We start from the raw sequence: 19,567 nt of genomic DNA, 5'->3' as shown, positions 1-19,567 counted from the left end.
GTTAGCCTTATTCCAAATGTTCAGTTCATTTTTTAGTGTTGGAGTGGGATTTTCAGTTTCATCAGGCTTAGGGTCTGTGAGGCATATATCTCATTCTCTTAAATACAAGTAGACATCCAAATCCTCTTCCCACATTTTGAAATTATCTCTCGTGAGTTTTGGGATAGCAGAGAAAACGGAAGACATCTTGATGGTACTATAAATGACATATATAAATTATCAAAACATCAATCTTAGACATGCATTTAATAATAATGACAAAAATATACACTGCCAAAGAAGGAAAATTGCCATCATACTAGTAAAAATTGCCGACTGTTACTACATTTCGACCTTTGATTTGAAAATGCACTAGTCCCCTTACAATTTGCAATTGCCACAGGATATTTGACATCAAAGGTGCCATCACCTTTGAGTTAATGGTACTTCTAAGTCATTATATTCCCTTAAAACATGTGCATTATCATACTTTGATGATAACACCTTTGGGTGAACACCATCAATCTTCTGCAGTAATTATATATACCTTGGATCACAAAATATCATGATAAAAATTAGATTTTACCACTTTGGTGGGTTCTATATAATTCTATCATAGCATTATGTAATCCTATTTGCGATTATTTATAGTGTAATTCTTTTAAATGACAAAGCAATTATGCACATATAAGTTTATGTTTCAACATGGTGGGAATTAACAAATGGATGTCCATTTGGTCACCAATTGTTGGATCCATAATGATCTATATTATTTTCATAATAATTTAAGCATGTGTTATGAATACAATCAACGGAAGCATAGATGAGTAAATACCTGTAGTATGTTCTTGTTGTAGATTCGCCTTCTTTACTTTCCTTGAATCTTTTGAAGCCTTTCACTCTTTGAAATCTTTCACTTGAGAGTGTGTGAAAACAACCTCAAACCTGAATATTGCGTGTGATGGCTACTTGGACCCAATAAGCTATTTATAATGTAAAACCTAATTTTTAATCACTCCCACAATGGTAAAGGTCAGTAATACCCCTAACTAAATAGCCTGAATGAATATAGACATAGATAAAGGACCAGTGTTAGCTAAGCCCACAACCCAACAGTTTCATTAGTGGATGCCAGACTTTAACATTAATGCTACCGAACCTTTTCATGAATGAATAGAGTATAGATTACAAGTGTTTTCTAATCTACTCTATTACACCCCACCAATATATATATATATATATATATATATATATATATATATATAACTCCTTTTCTAACTCTTTAAATTTCTTTTTGAGAACCTGAAAGGGTACCCAAGTAAGGTAAGAATGTAGATGTATGACCTGTTTTGTCTTTTATTTTCTTAATTTCATAAAGGAAGGATTTGAGATGGCATGCCTATAATCGTGTCTTTACCATCTCCTAGGCCCCTCTATAACTTTTTACATTGCATGCATTAGTAGAGTTATAGAAAACATTTGTAAATTCTTACTTCTTCTTGTAAAAATTCAAGCATGCCACAAGTCGCGCTAAAAACGGGCCATGTGGATGTGTTCTCACTTCTACGTGATTTCATTCATCCTCTCCTATACCATATCATGTCAGGCGCACTATTATCTAAAATTAAGTACTTTCGAAAACAAAAAATCTTTTATTGGACACAATTGTGTCTTTTTTAAGCAAAAAGACTTTTAACAAAGCTATTGGGAACTATTTTTTCTAATTGTTTTGTAGGGTAAAGCTATTAATTTACTATTTTTTACAAATTTATCATCAGTCTATATTGTCCTAATTATTCTTTATAATATCTTCTTACATAACAATTAGAAAATAAGCAATTTATTTTTCCTTCAGGGCAAAAGTGTCAAACTTAATTTACTCACTCCTAATGCACTCTTCTTCCCATGATTATGCCTCCTCAATATTCTCTTTAGGGATTGATCCCCCGATTTCGGCTATCCGTTCATATTCACGGTTCCCTTTAGAAACAAGTTCTCTTCTTTGTTGTTATTTGTTGTGAGGAGCTATCCTTTGCATTTCGAAGAGAGATCGGAAGGTTGAAGACATGCAGATTCACTAAAAAAGAGGTTGTATTCAGCTTCACATCCGCAACCATCAAGTTAACATGTAAACAAAGGAGAAACGAAATCAAGGATTTCTTTGCAGAGATGGAATCAATTCTCTCGATCTCTCTTAACCTCTATCCTAGAACCCTGATTTTTTTTGTGTTTTTATGGTCAGAAATTAAGGTTCAAGTCAAGGAACTAGCTCAGATTATTAGGCTAGGTCCAAGGGCTGAAATCTGGGCCAAAGAGAATCATCTGGCACTTCTCGGATTTGGCACTTCTCGGACTTGCCTTCCTGCCAACTTCTTGGGACTTCTCAGCAGAGAATAGGACAAAGTGATGCACAACATATCTTTGTCCCCAGCTATCCTCTCAGCATTAAATGGCCCTGACAAGGCTCTCAGCTGAAGCATTAAAGGTCCTCAAAAGGCATTAAATGCCCTTGTTGACAAAAGAGTCCATCACGTGGCCCAAGCTTGTCTTGGAGATTGCATCCACCTTCTTGTCCCCTCAACCATGGGCATGTGTCACATCAAGGCTAAAGGTGATGTTGACTTATCAATCCACCCACAAATATCTAGTTGATGTAAAGATCACACAAGCAAGTCAGTTTGTCAAGCAAGCCACTCTAGAAGCCATCTCCACCCTCCATCTCATAAATCAACATCCAAGGGCTATGAAGCATACAATCTTTTGAGGTATGGTTCAGTTATATAAACCCTCATCATGCCTAAACGGGGTAAGCTCTACACACACTCCAGCTACTACATTATTCAGCTTTCTACCCTTCAAGAGGATGATCTTCATCATCTCTTGGGGTCTTTTCTCCTCAATGGAGTTTATCATTTGCTGGCCTGAGCTAACTAAATCGTCGGAGGTGGCTTCCCGTCCTCAGAGGAGGCCCACTTTCACCTTGCTTTGGTCTCAGGAGCTAAGGCTGAATCTGGAGCGAACCAAGGAGCCAAGATTACATTTCTTACACCAACAGGTGTGCTATTTTTTTTTATTTTTTTTTTTTTTTTTTTTTGGGGGTTTGTGGCAGATCACGAATTCAGATTCAGGTTTCTTCTCGACTTCACAAATCTCTGAGAAAGTATTGCTTCTTCCGACTTTACAAATCACACATATAAGAACCGTTCTCTATGAAAGTTCCTCTTTGACAGAAGAATCGTTCTCTGTGAAAGTTCCTCTTTATCTTCAGGTAAGTTCACTTTTTGCCCAAAAGAAGGAAAACAAGAAATTGTTCTTTATGGATTTTGAGTTGAGTTTTTTTTTTTCTTACTGGATTCAGAATTATTGTAATTTTCTTCACGGTGGGGCTACAACATCTCTAGTAGATATAGTTGGATGAACGACAATTTATTCCGTTGGAGCTCCAACAAACGGTGTTTCTGTTGAGATTAGTGTTGCCTACTCGGATGCTGCTTTTGCTAATGTATGTACAATTAAACTGCTCTTTCCATGAATTTAATCTATATGTTCTATTTACACGTCGCTATGTACTTCGATTTTTTGTTTCCTACTTGAAGAATCCCCAAGTTTTGTTATTTTCTTCAGTCGAAATTGACCAGCTTTGACGTTATAGAAGCCCAGGTTATGTTTCATCTCCTATGGGAAAATAGTTCTTTTGGAGTAACTATGTCAAAAGGGCAAGTGATACTCTCATAATGCTATACAAATCTCCTCTGGTAACCAGTAAGGCTCAAGAACCCTCACAATTCTTTAATTGTTCTGAGCACAAGCCACTCACTCATGGCTCTAATTTGCTTTAGATCTACTTTTACTCCCCATGCTGATGACATGCCCCAAATAATTGACTTCAAACTTCCTAAGGAAACACTTCAACGACTTCAAAACCAAACCATGTTGTTGGAGGATACCGAATGTCACTCGCACATGCATTTTGTGATCCTCTTTTAACTTATTATAAATCAGTACGTCATCAAATAAAGGTAAGATGAACTTGTAAAGATAATCCTTGAAAATGATGTTCATGAAACACTAAAATGTAGCAGGTGCCTTAGTTAACCCTAAAGGCATGACTAACCACTCATATTGCGTATGGTATATTAAGAAAAAAATGGTTTTATGCACATCTGCATTCATGCTTATCTGATAATACCTGTTGATCAAGGGCATACCCTGTGTGAATGTGGGAAAATGGAAGAACGGCTTGTGCTGGTGGGAGCTCTTGTGAGTGCATGGAGTGCGCTTATAGCACCCATTGATGGACCGAGGAGGTGGGTTGCCAGATATTTTGTTGATCGTATGGAGAAGAATTGGTGAACCCCTCACCTTGATAAACTTGAGTCTCAGTTCTTAGCTTTAGAGAAAGAAATTGGAAAGAAGATTATTTGATTTATTTTGATTTGCTTCCGCTAAACTCATTATTCTTTCTGATCATTAATTCGTTCTTTTGTTAATTTATTGGAGTATTTGGACTCCTGTAATCTTTTTATTAATTATTGCACTTATTCTTGCTCATGATTATCTATTACTTGCATTTATTATTATTGATTGTAAGACCGTGGACCCTGTGATGGTTCACTCCCACGAGTTGTCGGGCGGGTAACCGAGACCGGCAGGTGGGGTGTGACAACATCCACTTTGACATTATCACACCAACAAAACACAATGCCTCCAACACGCCCTTCAGGAGGCACAGAAACACAGTTTGGAAACCCTAACCGAGAACAAAACCTACTAAAATCAACACTTACAGATTTAAATTCAAATAAAAACACAAAAGAAGGCCTTTTCTTCTTAACTACAGCAAGAATTTCATTCTAAATCGAGGATCGGCCAAGTCCCCGACAATTAAGCATCAACCAATTCATTTCCCCTACCCTCTAATGACCCTTCCCGGCTGGTCATCATCTCCTCAGTACACTTCAAAGAATTCGGATCATCCAATTTGAGCTTCTTCCCATCTTTTTCCTCATAACACTGTAAGTGCTGGATCTGCATCTCATGAAACTCCAGTCTTCGTTTGCAAGGCAATTCTAAAGATGGGACAATGGATTTACCTTTGTTCTTGTATTTTGGGACTTGAATAGATGGAAAGTGGGCGAAGATAATTGACTGGAGTTCATCCGCTAAAACCACTGGCTTTGAAAGATCCATGTTGTCAACTGGTGAAGGAGGCAGAGCCTTTGTAGGGGAATAAGGCAACAGTTGCTCCAATGGGGAAATTGGAGAATTAGGTTGAGAGTATTCAATAAGAGTATGTGGCGGATTTATATGGTGAATATTAATCGATGATTCAGCAATCACACCCGGTGACCTCACAGCAGCATGAGAACGACGAGGTCTTCTAGTAGTTGCAACTGAAAAAATATTCACTTGGAAGCTCTTGTGAGGGATGATCTGAAAAAGAAGTGCCAGCTTGAGGATGCTTCATTTCATCAGAGTATCTCCATCAAGAGGCAGAGAGCCATTAAGCAAAGAGAAGTCCACAAAACCCAAGCTAGCTAAAGTCTGGTCATATACATCCTTCACCTTTTTTGATTGTACTTTGACGCTTTTCAGGTATAGCCACAAGAGGAAATGTTATACTTTAAAAAATTAGTAGCAGAGGAACTAAAGCTAGAAGTAGCTCGTTTATAAAAGCACAGCTTACTGGTGTGGCCCAACCGAATACAATAAGAACATATAACCGACGGTCGAAGCTCATAAGCAAAATGAATCTCCATGAATTCATTGCGAGAAACTTGAAACATGACAAAGGATACTGGATCTTGATTAAAAGGAATAATAATCCTTGTCGCAGGAGTAAATGGAGGAGCACCATCCCCTTTAGGTATCTCCAGCTCCAGTACATAATCCACCTTACTGAACAACTGAGCTAGAATGTCCTGATCAAAGAAACACTAGTGTAGCTTAAGAATATGCACCCACATCACAACATAGTTGAAAGGAACCACAACTCCTGACATTGAGAAGTCCCATTGTTGAAAAGCTACTAAATGGCCTTTATAATTCCATGGGTGAGAACAAAGAAGAAGATGCATGGATTTTTCGTTTCCAAAGGTGATTGTAAAACGATCATGGGCACCTTCAACCTGATGATAACCATCGATGGCAAAGTTTGCTTCCTTCAGAGCTCACGTTACAAAGGCAATAAGGTCATAAGCAGTAATAATGATTCTATCAATGACCCACCCTACCACAGTATATTTGAAATGTTCCTGCAAGTCCAAATTCAGTGGCTAAGCAATCAGATGAACTAGCATAGGGAAAGGAAGAAGAGCAAGAAGTAGATTGCATGGCCATAACTCAGACACGAAAACTGAAGAAGAAATGAAAGAGATCTGTTGTAATGTGAGGAATTGCTCCTCTAAAAGTATATTATTCACAAGACCCCAATAGGGTATTTATAGTTACAACCTAGTTAAGCCCTATACTAAGTAGGAAAAGGATATATAAACAAATAGAAATAAAACTCCATACTTATTAGGAAACATAATCATATTCTAATTAGGAAACCTCAGTCCATGTTTTCAACACTCCCCCTCAAGTTTGAGCATAGATATTTATCATGCCTAACTTGCTCATAATGTAATTGAATATCTTCGTACTCAAGCTCTTTGTGAGCACATCAGCCCAGCCTCAAGCTTCTCTTTGATGAAATGTATGTCAATCTCCACATGCTTAGTCTTATCATGCTATACTGGATTATGAGCTATGCTGATTGTTGACTGACTATCTGAGTATAACTGTATAGGAACCTCCAAATCTGTCCCAACCTCTTGAAGCAGCCCTTTAAGCCATAGTACCTCACAAATGCCTTGAGCAATCGCCCTAAACTCGGCCTCGGCACTGGACCGAGCAACTACAGCCTGTTTCTTGCTTCTCCAAGTCACAAGGTTACCTCCCACAAATACACAATACCCAGAGGTAGACCTCCTATCATCTGCACAACCTGCCCAATATGCATCTGTATATGCCTCAATTTTCAAATGTCCATCAGCTGAAATTAAAATTCCTTTTCCTGGAGTAGTCTTCAAGTATCTCAAGATCCGATATACTACATCCAAATGTGAGGAATAGGGATCATACATATATTGGCTAACAAGACTAACTACAAATGTGATGTCAAGTCTAGTATGAGATAGATAGATCAACTTTCCCACTAATTTTGTATACCTTATCTTGTCAACTGGTTCTCATTCCTTTGCCTTCAAGTGTAGGTTAGGCTAGTCTCAGTAGGCTTACATCCTAGCATTCTAGTTTCCTCAAGAAGATCCAATGTATACTTCCTCTGGGACAGAGATACACCGCTAGTAGAATATGCCAACTCTAAACCTAGGAAATATCTTAGTTTTCCCATATCTTTGATCTCAAATTTAGTTCCCAAAAAAGTCTTTAATGCTGAAATCTCATCCTCACTACTGCCTATGATCACAATATCATCCACATATACTAAAAGTATAGTAGTGCAGCAACCATCTCTTTTAATAAACAAAGTGTGGTTTGCATTGCTCTGTTTATAGCCATTAGATATCATTGCCTTACGGAACCTTCCAAACCATGCTCTTGGAGATTGCTTCAACCCATATAAAGCCCTCTTTAACTTGCACACTTTCCTATAAGTCTCTATAGTAGAATACCCTGGTGGTATATCCATATATACCTCTTCTTGGAGTTCTCCATGCAAAAAGGCATTCTTCACATCTAATTGTTGTAAACTCCACCCTTTATTAATTGCACATGAAATAATAGTACGAACTGTGTTCATCTTGGCAACAGGGGTAAATGTCTCCTGGTAGTCAACGCCATAAGTCTGAGTGAAACCTTTGGCCACCAATCTTGCCTTGTACCTTTCAACAGTCCCATCTACCTTATACTTGATCACAAACACCCATTTGCACCCAACAATTTGCTTTCCTATGGGCAAAGTGACCAAGTCCCACGTTTTGTTTTTTTCCAAAGCTTGCATTTCGTTATCCATAACTTCTTTCCAGTTTGAGTGAGATAATGCCTCCTGCCAAGTGTTAGGAATAGAAGTAGAGGACAAAGAGGAAATAAAACTTTGAAATTCTGGAGATAGAGACTGATATGAAACATAATTGGAAATAGGATGTTTGGTGCAAGTTCGAGGCTGCTTTCTTAATGCAATTGGTAAGTCTAAAGTAAGATTAGAAGAAGGGTCTAAGACAGACTCACCAAGAGGAACGGATTGTTCAGTGCCAGGAATCAAAGCTTTTGACTGGCTTGGTTCAAAAGGGGTCACTTGTTGCTTTTTTTGATAGGTCTTCAGAGGTCTAGTTTCCCCTTGTATATCATCCACCAATTGTTCCTGTCCGGTCATTCCATCTTCCAAATGAGGATCATCTGCAGGAATCTCAGGAGAAATATCTAAAGGAGGAATCAACACTGGAACCTCTTCACTAAAACTCTCCCCCTGAAGAGGTGTAGGGGGGAAAAAAGGAATTTGTTCCTGGAACACAACATCCATAGAGACAAAAAAACGACGAGAACTAGGATGATAACACTTATACCCCTTCTGTGTAGGAGGATAACCCAAGAAAATGCACTTTAACCCACAAGGATCTAACTTTCCATGAACATGGTGGTTCCAGACAAAGGCAACACATCCAAAAACCTTAGGTGAGACTGTAAAAGCTATTGTACCTAAAAGAACCTCAAGGGGACAGTGTTGGTCTAAGACTTGGGAAGGCATTCGGTTAATTAGATATGCCGCAGTAAGAACGGCTTCACCCAAAAACCGAAGAGGCACATGCAAAGAAAACATGAGGGAACGTACTACCTCAAGTAGATGTCTATTTTTGCGTTCGGCAACCCCATTTTGAGGTGGAGTGTTGACGCAGTTTGCTAAGTAGGAAGGGAATGCGCCACCCAAGTACTCAGTTTCGTTATCCGTATGAAGGATTTTGACTGTCGCCCCAAACTGAGTCCTAATCATATTATGAAAATTTTGAAAGCACGAGAAAATGTCACTTTTTTGGTGAAGTAAACCCATATGGTCCTAGTACAACAGTCAATAAAGATAACAAACCATCTATGACCAGATACAGACACGGTCTAAGAAGGACCCCACACATCAGAGTGAATGATTGAAAAAGGAATTTTACTACGATTATCTGAAATAGGGTAAACATGCCTTGTCTGTTTGGCTAAAATACATGCCTCTCAAAATCATTCAAATTACACCTTTTAATCAGATCAGGAAATAATTTGGACAAAATAGGTAAAAGAACATGGCCAAGACGACTATGCCATTGTAATAAGGTAAAAAGAGCAAGGGAGGTGAAACTAAAGACCGTAGAAAGAGCTGATGGGGACCCATCCATTAAGTAGAGCCCCCCTTTTTGTCTACCACTTCCAGTCGTAAGCCCTGTTTCCAGGTCCTGAAACACACAATGAGAAGGAAAGAAAGTTATTTTGCAGTTCATATCACAAGTAAGGCTACTAATAGATAAAATATTAGCCGAAAATTTATGAACATGCATGACATTAGATAAGGTAAGAGAAGGCAAATAGATAATAGATCATTTCCCAAAGATAGGGGAGAGGGACCCATCAGCCGTTCGAACATCCTGAGCAATAGAGATAGATGAATAAGTATGAAACAAAATAGATGAGCCTGTCATATGGTCGGTTGCCCCAGAGTCGATTACCTAGGACGGATAAGTCAAATTGACATTGTGACAACCAAAATACCTGTGGGGATTTGTGGATCAATAGAGGGATCAATGACAGAGGCTATACTCGTACTGGAAGTCGATACTGGAGAAGATGAGTCAAGTCTGGACATCAATTGGCGAAGGTGCTGGAGCTCATCTAAGGAAAGAAGTGTTGGAGTACTCAAGGTATCAGAACTGGCTTGATTTGCACATGTTTGATTGCTGCCCTTGATTCCATTTCTACCTCCTCCACGAGAATTTATTGGACGTCCATGCAACTTCCAACACTTGTCCTTTGTATGATGCTTTTTTCCACAATACTCGCACTTTACTAAAGGGCGGAAATTACCAGAACTAGATTTATTATTGCCATAACAAGCCACCAACGCAGATCTATCAGATGTTTGAGTGTGTACCATAGTTGTCCTTCAACTGTCCTCGGTATCTACCATGGCATAGGCTTGAGCCAAAGAAGGGAAAGGCTCTTTAGAAAGGATCTTTGTGCAAATTTAATCAAATTCTATATTCAATCCTGCCAAAAAATTATAAACTCTCTGTTTATCTTCCCATTGTTGATAGGCAATAGCATCTTCAGCATTCTTTGGTGTAAACTTCCCATAGAAATCTAAAGTCTGGTAATATCCCCGAAGAGTGTTATAGTACTGAGAAAGAGGAAGGTCCTTCTGCTGTAACTGATTGATTTTCCATCTAATTTCAAAGCATTGTGCATCATTACCAACTCTGGATTATGTACCTTTAGTAACTTTCCAAATAGTTGTCGCATCAGGAAGGAGGAGATAACTCTCTACTATGCTAGATTCAATGGAGTTGATGAGAAAACCCATGACCAAGCATTCATCTGTATACCAATTGGAAAGTTGCAGACCAGGTGTGGAAGGTTTTGTAGAAGTCCCATCAAGATGGCTAGTAAGACCACGATCACCAACAACAAGGAAAACTAAACGAGACCATCTAAGATAATTTGTCTCATTAAGTTTCACAGTGGTTATCTAAAGCGGAGAAAACTCACGATCCTTATGAATGGAAGACATGGGAGACTCTTCAGATGTACCAGATAAAGGAGATATGGGATCAGCCATCATTGCAAAGAGAAATTATTCAAAAAGTCCCTGAACTTTTTCAAAATTTACAAAAAAAAAATTCATGTAATTGTTGCAAATTGCAAAAAAAGAAAACCCTAAACTTTTTCAAAATTACGAAGAAGTCCCTGAAATATTTTCAAAATTACTCCAACTAATTCACGTGAAAAGTATCTCCTCATGTTGCTTCCATTTAGTATATTGTTGAATCAAAGTACACCAGGAAAGTTTCCAGGAAAGACTGGAGGGACACAACCGGTCCACTTAAATACCAGACTCCTTAGACAAAATTTTCCTAGACATGCACTTAATCACCCAATATACATTTCCAAGTACCCGAAAAGAAAACAAACACATGAATAGCGACTTCAAAAAAAAATTCTATAGCACCTCTGTAGGATGAAAACAAAACATTGTTCTAATACCATGTTGTAATGTGAGGAATTGCTCCTCTAAAAGTATATTATTCATAAGATCCCAATAGGGTATTGGGTATTTATAGTTACAACCTAGTTAAGCCCTATACTAAGTAAGAAAAGGAAATATAAAACAAATAAAAATAAAACTCTAGACTTATTAGGAAACATAATCCTATTCTAATTAGGAAACCTAGTCCATGTTTTCAACAAGATCCAAGGGTACAGAGCTATCAAAACCCACACTCTTACAAACCGCTTTATGTAGTGACTCTTAAACCAGCATGTAAGAAGATAAATAAGATTGAAGAGGAAGAAATCATCCATGCTAAGCCAGCAGCATAACCCATCTGGCACTTGACACACTCCACCTGCACTGAATCGATTAGATCTGCAGACCTAAAAGATGTGAAAACCAGCATGCAATAGCACAACTAACCATATAGTCACTTCAAAAGAAGAAAATAAGTAACATTGTTGTAGCACTAAAAGGGTAAGAAGACACGATCTATACTCCTGTCCTTTCAGCTGTCCAACACAACCACTATATTCAGCATTCTGGATTTTGAAAACTAAAGAAAATACAGTCAATGGAAAATGAAGATCAACACCATTCAAAAGCATCACATGCATTCGCCCATTCTAGCGGACAATAATAACTAGGAGCAAAATCTGCTGCCATCGGTAAGGTCCTCCCACATGCAATGCACTCTGCAAGCGAATAATAAGGGAAAAAGCCGAAAGAGATGCTAGGCCATCAAGAAATCCATCACAATTGAAACCAGCCTCAACCGAATGAGATGAGCATGATATGACCAACTCAGAAAGAAAGGGAAGAAGTATAACCAATACCACATTCCACCAATCAGTCAATTGAGAGATCGAAATAATCAGATTTCTTGAATGATGAAGGAGGATAATCTCAGGATCACAAAGAAACCCAAGAGAAAATAACCCTAAAAACCCTAGAGCCCCTGAAGGGACTCCCTCTCGCTTTGCCTTCGCATCTCTTGTTAATAATGAGTTTTTAATTGGGCTAGCCAGTCATGCTAAATAGAGAAATTGAGACTTGAGATTGATCCATCTGTAATCGGTCTGATTTCTTGGTTGACTCGTTCCGATTTTTATGGAATAACTTCAGATCGGTTTCCCAAGCTAGGGGTGTAAACAGATCGAATTTGGATCAGATAGTGGTAATACCATATCCGCATCCTATTATATTCGGACAGATTTAGATAATATCTCATCAGTTTTCGGACAGATTCAGTCGGATTCGGATGATAATCGGATAATTTTCTTAAATAAAATTTTCTAAATGGATATGAATACAAATTGAATACAAGTTTTTGACTACTCTGTTGACATCTTTATCATCTTATTTGTGAAAGTTAGGTTTGAAATTTAAGAATTTAGTAACTTTGGTATTTATTTTAGTAGAGAACCTAGAAAAATAGTATCATATCTCAAGTAAAAGGTTTATAAAAATAAGAAAACAAATTCAAATAAGTAACTTAATCGGATAATTTTATCAGATGGATAATAATTGGTAAGAAAGAGGCAATATCATATTCGCATCCTATTAGTAATCGAACGGATTCGAATACCCCTAAATGAATTCAGATGTAAATTCAAAAGTAAATTTTAATTATCTACATACACCCTTATCACATGCCACACCAGAGAATGGCATCCCTACATGGATATGTAATCCAATGAAAGATCTTCGATTTCTAAACCCTTGGATCCTTGATGTTCCTTTTAGGAGTGCAAGTATGGTCTGGCGGCCCTGACCCGCCCTAAGCCCGCCCTGAGCCCGAATAGGGGGCTAAATATTTTGGCCCTAAGGGCGGGTTAGGGCCAAAATATTCTGGCCCTTAACTAGGGCCAAGGGCGGGCCTAGGATTACTCTCTGGCCCGCCCACCCCATCCTAACTCGTCCCTGATTTTGGCCCTAATTTTTACCCTGATTTTGGCCTTGATTTTGGCTTTGATTCTGACCTTGATTCTGGCCCTGATTTTGGCCCTAATTTTGACCCTGATCCTAGCCCTAATCTTGGCCTTGATATTGGCCATAATCTTGGCCTTGATCTAGGACCATGATTTTGGCCTTGATTTGAGTCTAGACCCTCCACCCATATGGAGAGGAATTAATTATAATCCACATTGGTGAATATTTGACACTTATCAAATTTTAAAAACATGATAATGTTTTGTAAAAAAATTAATAAAAATAAATTATATCTTCATTACCAATGTAATAAGCATCCACCTGATTTTCTCCTGATCTTGACCCTAATTTTGGCTCTAATCTTAATGTTAATTTGACAATGATCATGTATTAGATTTTTACCATAATCTTCACATTAATATTGATATAACTATAAGTCTCGACTTTGACCTTTAGTCATTTTGATAATATTAGATTATGAGTTCACTTTTTATATTATTTTTAAGATAATTTTTATTTTTCGAATCAAGTCATTTTTAATTCCAAAAAATCATTGATTTTTTTTTTTTGGACTAAAGCGAGATAATATATTATAAATAATAAAACTAGTATATAGAGAATTAATATCTAACAAATCTACACCCCAACTTCTCATCATGAATATTGACATCTTTCTTTTGCCTCCAATGTGATATTTCATAGGGGAAAGAAACTTATTAAGGACAGATAAATATGTTTGTAACTAAAATATAATTTTCTTTAACTATGAAAAAAATATCAATACTAAATTATCGTTGATTTAATTGTTAACAAAGTTTTGAATATGATTTTTCTTTTTTGTTGAATAAGGATATCAATGGGATGGGTTTTCAATTTCCATCACCAAAGTAATGAGAGAGGTTTTAAATTTCCATCATCAAAGCAATGAGAGACTTTTAGAGATCAATATAGAATTATGGAGTACGAATTTATTTATGTTTATAGCAACACTCTCAACTTATTTACTATTTTATCATTTTGTATGAGCTTGAATCATCTTACATTTTTATGAATTTTATTTTTAGTTTTTATGATATTTTTATTTTTTTATGAATTTACATTTGTTATTTTAGGTCCAATAATATGACCAATTAAGGTTAGGGCCAAGATAGGATCAATTAGAGGCAGGGACAAGGCTAATTAGGGTCATGGCCAATTAGGGCCAGAGACGGGGTCAATCAAGGTTAATTAGGGCCAATCAGGGTCAAGACCAGGACCAGGGCCAGGGCTAGAGCCAATTAGAGCCAATCAGGGTCAATGCCAGGGTCAAGGCCAATTAGGGCCAATCATGACCAACCCATCTCGACCCGGCCCAATTAAGGCCAATTAGGGCGATAATGGGCTTGGCTTGGCCCTGTAGGGCTTATGAGCTAGGGACAATAATCATTGGCCTGAACTAGGGTCAAGGCGAGAATGGGCTCAGAGTAGAACTTATAGGACTGGACTTGGGATTGCAAAAGCCCGGCCAGTTGGGCCATATGCAGCCCTAGTTCCTTTTGGCCAAACAATAGACTTACACGTGGATACGGTTTTGGTAACTTCTGGAAAATAGTGGCTGTTTTGGTAACCTTCGGGAAAGTAGTAGACGCCATATTTTTCGAGCGTGTAGGTTAGCGTGTGCAATCTCATACCTTGCCGTGTCGTCTGCAAATTGGTGCCTCACGTCCAGCTATATATATAGCCCCATTCGTCTTCAGTTTTTCATTCAGTTTCAAATTGGCAGAATTATCTCGATCTTGCTTGTTAAACCTTCGAAGTCTCGTTCTTCCGTCGTTCAAGGTATGGAAGAAACCTTCCTCTTTGTTTGTATGGTTTCGTCCTAGATTGAGATTCATATGGGGTTGCATTGATTTTCTTTGTCTCTGTCGTTCCGTCTTCGTTTCTGATTAAAATTTATTGGAAGCTGTTGATAGATCTTTAGAGGCATCTGGTTTTAGGGCATCGTTGAATGTTTTCTATGTTTTTTCATTAAATTCTGTAGTTTAAATCCGTTCCTGTTTGTGGTATTGATTTCGTGGCATATTTTTGGGTTCCTTGCTCAAGAAGTTCGTACGATCGATCAAGATTATCGTTGGTTCGTTCGATCGATCAAGATTATCGTTGTTTCGTTTGTGTTCTTTGGTGTGTCATACGGTTAGGGTTGTTAACCATGTTTTTAAGATCTTAATCGAGTTCTTGGTTTCTCATTACAGATGCAGATTTTCGTTAAGACTCTCACAGGAAAGACAATAACCTTGGAGGTCGAAAGCTCTGATACCATCGATAACGTGAAGACTAAGATCCAGGACAAGGAGGGAATTCCCCCAGACCAGCAGCGTTTGATCTTTGCCGGAAAGCAGCTTGAGGACGGCCGTACCCTCGCAGACTACAATATCCAGAAGGAGTCCACTCTCCACCTTGTCCTCAGGCTCAGGGGAGGGATGCAGATCTTCGTTAAAACCCTCACCGGAAAGACCATCACCCTTGAGGTCGAGAGCTCTGACACGATCGATAACGTCAAGGCTAAGATCCAGGACAAGGAGGGGATTCCCCCAGACCAGCAGCGTCTGATCTTTGCTGGAAAGCAGCTTGAGGATGGCCGAACACTTGCAGATTACAACATCCAGAAGGAGTCGACTCTCCACCTTGTTCTGAGGCTTAGGGGTGGAATGCAGATCTTTGTGAAGACCCTAACTGGCAAGACTATTACCCTGGAAGTTGAAAGCTCTGACACCATCGATAATGTCAAGACCAAAATTCAGGACAAGGAAGGCATCCCACCAGATCAGCAGCGTCTGATCTTCGCCGGCAAGCAGCTCGAGGATGGGCGTACCCTCGCGGACTACAACATCCAGAAGGAATCTACCCTCCATTTGGTGCTTCGTTTGAGAGGTGGCATGCAAATCTTCGTGAAGACTCTTACCGGCAAGACCATAACCCTGGAAGTTGAAAGCTCGGACACCATAGACAATGTGAAAACCAAGATCCAGGACAAGGAGGGGATCCCACCGGATCAGCAGAGGTTGATCTTCGCCGGGAAGCAGCTTGAAGATGGAAGGACTCTTGCAGATTATAACATCCAAAAGGAGTCCACATTGCACTTGGTGCTGCGTCTGCGTGGTGGAATGCAGATATTCGTGAAGACCCTGACTGGGAAGACCATTACTCTGGAGGTAGAAAGCTCTGATACGATCGACAACGTGAAGACGAAGATTCAGGACAAGGAGGGTATCCCTCCAGACCAGCAGCGTCTCATCTTTGCTGGGAAACAGCTTGAGGATGGACGAACCCTCGCAGACTATAACATTCAGAAGGAATCTACCCTTCACCTTGTCCTTCGTCTTCGTGGTGGTGGTCTGTGAATTTCTTGCAAGTGCTCCCTTCAGTCTCCCAATGTAGTATTAGGATTAGTAGTTTTCTTTTCAGGCAACTATTTTGTGTAAAGGCGTTTCCGTTCTGTTTACAGAGTGTGGATCAATATGCCCTCAAATTAAGGACATTGTCGTATAATTTGGACTCATGTGTGGTTTTTCTTTACGTTTCTGCTTGGTGAGTTTGCTTTTCTTTTGGCTGTGTCTTATTCTCTGCTTAAGAGTTTTCCTATTGAGTGTAGATACTGACAAGTTCAACAGTGATTTGATTTCCCCCTCCCCTAAGGATATAAGTGAATGTAAGCTTTAAAAGCAGAGCTATGAAGGCATAAAGGAGAGTTGTACCTAAAAAAAAACACATTAAGGCATTGACACTCAGCTTTTAATCCCCCCATTGGGACTGTATATCCAATCGTAGGAAGAGAGTGCTAGAGGTTCTGAGCGTTTCCCGTTGCTTGATTCCATTGATTTTCAAATCTTTGTAAAGAGAATATCATCTGAATTTAGAAAACCTTGTCAACAAGAGATTTTAGAAGTGGAAATAGTTCTGACTTCTTAGGGGTTAACATAATCCAAGGATTACAGTTTTTAATCACCATCTGATCTATAGGATCTGGTTCCTAGTTGTAGTTGAAGCATATATGTTGTAGAATCCTATTTATCCATTCCCTCAACCTTCCCTGTTGCAATGGTTTTTGTTCCCTGGTTTTTCTTGTCACAGGAGAGGGAAAAAGAAATCTCAAAGAAGGAATGTGGGTGTTTGATCTTCGGCAGGACCTTTCTCTCGCTTTGATGATGATTCTGGTGTTTTTATTTTTGTTTTGCTACCACGCATTCACCTGTTCTGATAAATGAGAGCCTTTTAAGCTATTGCAAGGCTGTTTGGCTAGAATCTGCCTTTCCTGATTGGATTCCTTGCTTCCCAATTCAGTCTTTCAAAAAGCACTAGCTATTGGATCCAACCACACCTTATTTTTCTACCATCCGAACTTTCTTTCTAACGTTCTTTTGTACCAAACCCCAAAACCCAAAACCCAAATCAGAAATCAGAAAGCAATTTCATTTTCAAGAAGCCTGGTTCAGATAGCCAGTTTTGCTAGCTACTGTTCCTCAATTTGGTAATCTCTTTTCTCCGTTCCCTTTGTCTCCAAATTTGCTGCCCTTGCCAGATGCTTTCGATTTTGTAACATTAACCAGATCATCTCCTCCAAAACCTTTTAACATTAAACAGATCATCTCCTCCAAAACCTTTAATTATGAGATGTTTGAGATGTTTTGTTACCTACTGAATCCATATCTTATTGTCATAAGCTAGGAAGCTCCATCCTTTTATCTTCTCTAAGATGAACAATGAAAACATTTGTGAACCTTAGGAATGACCAAAGATCCCTCACTTATTATTTGCGGACATTATATGTCTTTCACAAAAGCAGGGAAGGGAAACAGAGAAAATTATCCATTTGTTGGCTCCAAATGACTTATGGTTGACACTATATCTGACTGCTGCTTTGCCTTGAATCAAGACTATTAGTTTCTTTTCTTTTCTTTTTCCTTTTTTGGTATAAGATTATTAGTTACAGAAAGTTTAGCAGTTCTGTTCAGCTCAAATAACCTTAAGAGTGTATTAAACCTGAAGTGGATATAACCTGTGTATCAATTGTATCCAACCATGAGACATACCTTGGGGTTCCAACTGAACAGAGATGGATGTTGGGATAATTCTGGCAATGCCTCTTCCTTGCTCTTTGATTGAGTTTGCTTGATTTCAAGTACTTCCTTTGTGAGTTCAAGTGGTTCCTTTTTCTTTTTCTGTTTTTGTTTGAATTGGTCGAATGTAATCCGAATGTATTGCAAAGTAGTCAAGCGGGGGGCCCGGGGGGGGGGGGCCCCCCGTTTAATATTTTTCCCCCTCTTTTTTCTTTTTTTCTTTTTTTTTCCCCCCCCCCCCCCCCCCCCCCCCCCCCCCCCCCCCCCCCCCCCCCCCCCCCCCCCCCCCCCCCCCTCCCCTTCCCTCCCCCCCCCCCCCCCCCCCATAAGTGAGTGAAAATACTACTGGCCATGGATGAGCTTGTTGAGGTTTGCTTTATCTTGAAAGTTATTTCACGACGACGCGATCGATAAACAACCAATCTACACCTAATACACCAAAAGCTAGAAGGTTAAGAGGAAAATTCAGTTCATGCTACTCATTCATTTAGGTCCTAAAAACAAGAAAAGGTTGAAAAGGAATACAGAAGAAACAGCTTGATTCAAAGATAATAGGTCTTTTAGAACCTCATAAGAACTGTTTAGATAATGTGAACCACTAATCATTCATCTATATCTAAGGGCCTGAAATGTTTCCCATCTATGAGATAGGTACCAATGGTAAGACGAACAGCCCATACATCCTTTGGCTTCCTTGCCACAATTCTGCACAGTTGGAACTTGAAATTAGCTTTTATCAAAGCATCCAGACAAATGGATAAGTAATGGAGGATTGCCTTTCTACAGCATCAGTACAAAAGAAACACTTCAACTGAAGCTGGAGAGATGTGAAGGGGTTACCTTCCCACATCACCTGCCTTCACTAAACCTGTGTTGACCCTGAGACATGGCACTGAAGCTGCAGTTTTTATAATCTGTGGAGCTTCAATGAATACAACTGGAGACCCGACCTGAAGTTTTGAATTCCTCTTTGGTAGCTCTGATTGCTTCTCTGGGAATTCAGATTCTGGTGATTCACATCTAAAACCCACATGGGGACTTTGAATTCTTGTGTTCGAGTATTTTGATGGTGGATTTAGGTTGTAATGTAGTTTTGAGGAGACAAAAGCAGTGGAGAAAGACAAGGCCATGGATGGAAAAGAGAAGAGATGCAGTGTAGTGGAGTTTTCTCTTGAGCTTATCTATTTGATTGTCTTGTGGTAACAAGTTAGGTTTCTCATGTAATTGTCACATATCACAGCTGGGCTGGAGTGGGCCATCGAACTGATTGTGTCTCCAAACAAAAAACAAGAAAAGAAGAAAAAAAACGGATTGA

General features: G+C 39.0%; 2 protein-coding genes across 2 annotated transcripts; one reads left to right on the top strand and one right to left on the bottom strand.

Moving 5' to 3' along the window:
- Window positions 1–14,894: 14,894 nt before the first annotated feature.
- On the top strand, window positions 14,895–17,243 carry LOC149024415 (polyubiquitin-like). Its single transcript, XM_089144667.1, has 2 exons — window positions 14,895–14,974; window positions 15,388–17,243. Exon 2 carries the CDS (start codon window positions 15,388–15,390, stop codon window positions 16,534–16,536), a length of 1,149 nt encoding a protein of 382 aa, XP_089000793.1. The 5' UTR covers window positions 14,895–14,974; the 3' UTR covers window positions 16,537–17,243.
- Window positions 17,244–18,584: 1,341 nt separating this feature from the next.
- Window positions 18,585–19,499, bottom strand: CRR42 (DUF3148 family protein). Its single transcript, XM_089142938.1, has 2 exons — window positions 19,093–19,499; window positions 18,585–18,957 (listed from the first exon to the last, which is right to left on the bottom strand). Exons 1-2 carry the CDS (start codon window positions 19,380–19,382, stop codon window positions 18,855–18,857), a joined length of 393 nt encoding a protein of 130 aa, XP_088999064.1. The 5' UTR covers window positions 19,383–19,499; the 3' UTR covers window positions 18,585–18,854.
- Between the last annotated feature and the right edge of the window lie 68 nt (window positions 19,500–19,567).

Source organism: Hakea prostrata, chromosome 2 (assembly GCF_041222555.1).
Source record: "Hakea prostrata isolate BN-2017 chromosome 2, UWA_Hpros_2, whole genome shotgun sequence".
In the NCBI taxonomy this organism is placed as follows: Eukaryota; Viridiplantae; Streptophyta; class Magnoliopsida; order Proteales; family Proteaceae; genus Hakea; species Hakea prostrata.
The sequence above is the reverse complement of the archived record's forward strand: the minus strand, read 5'-3'. Positions and strand labels throughout refer to the sequence as shown.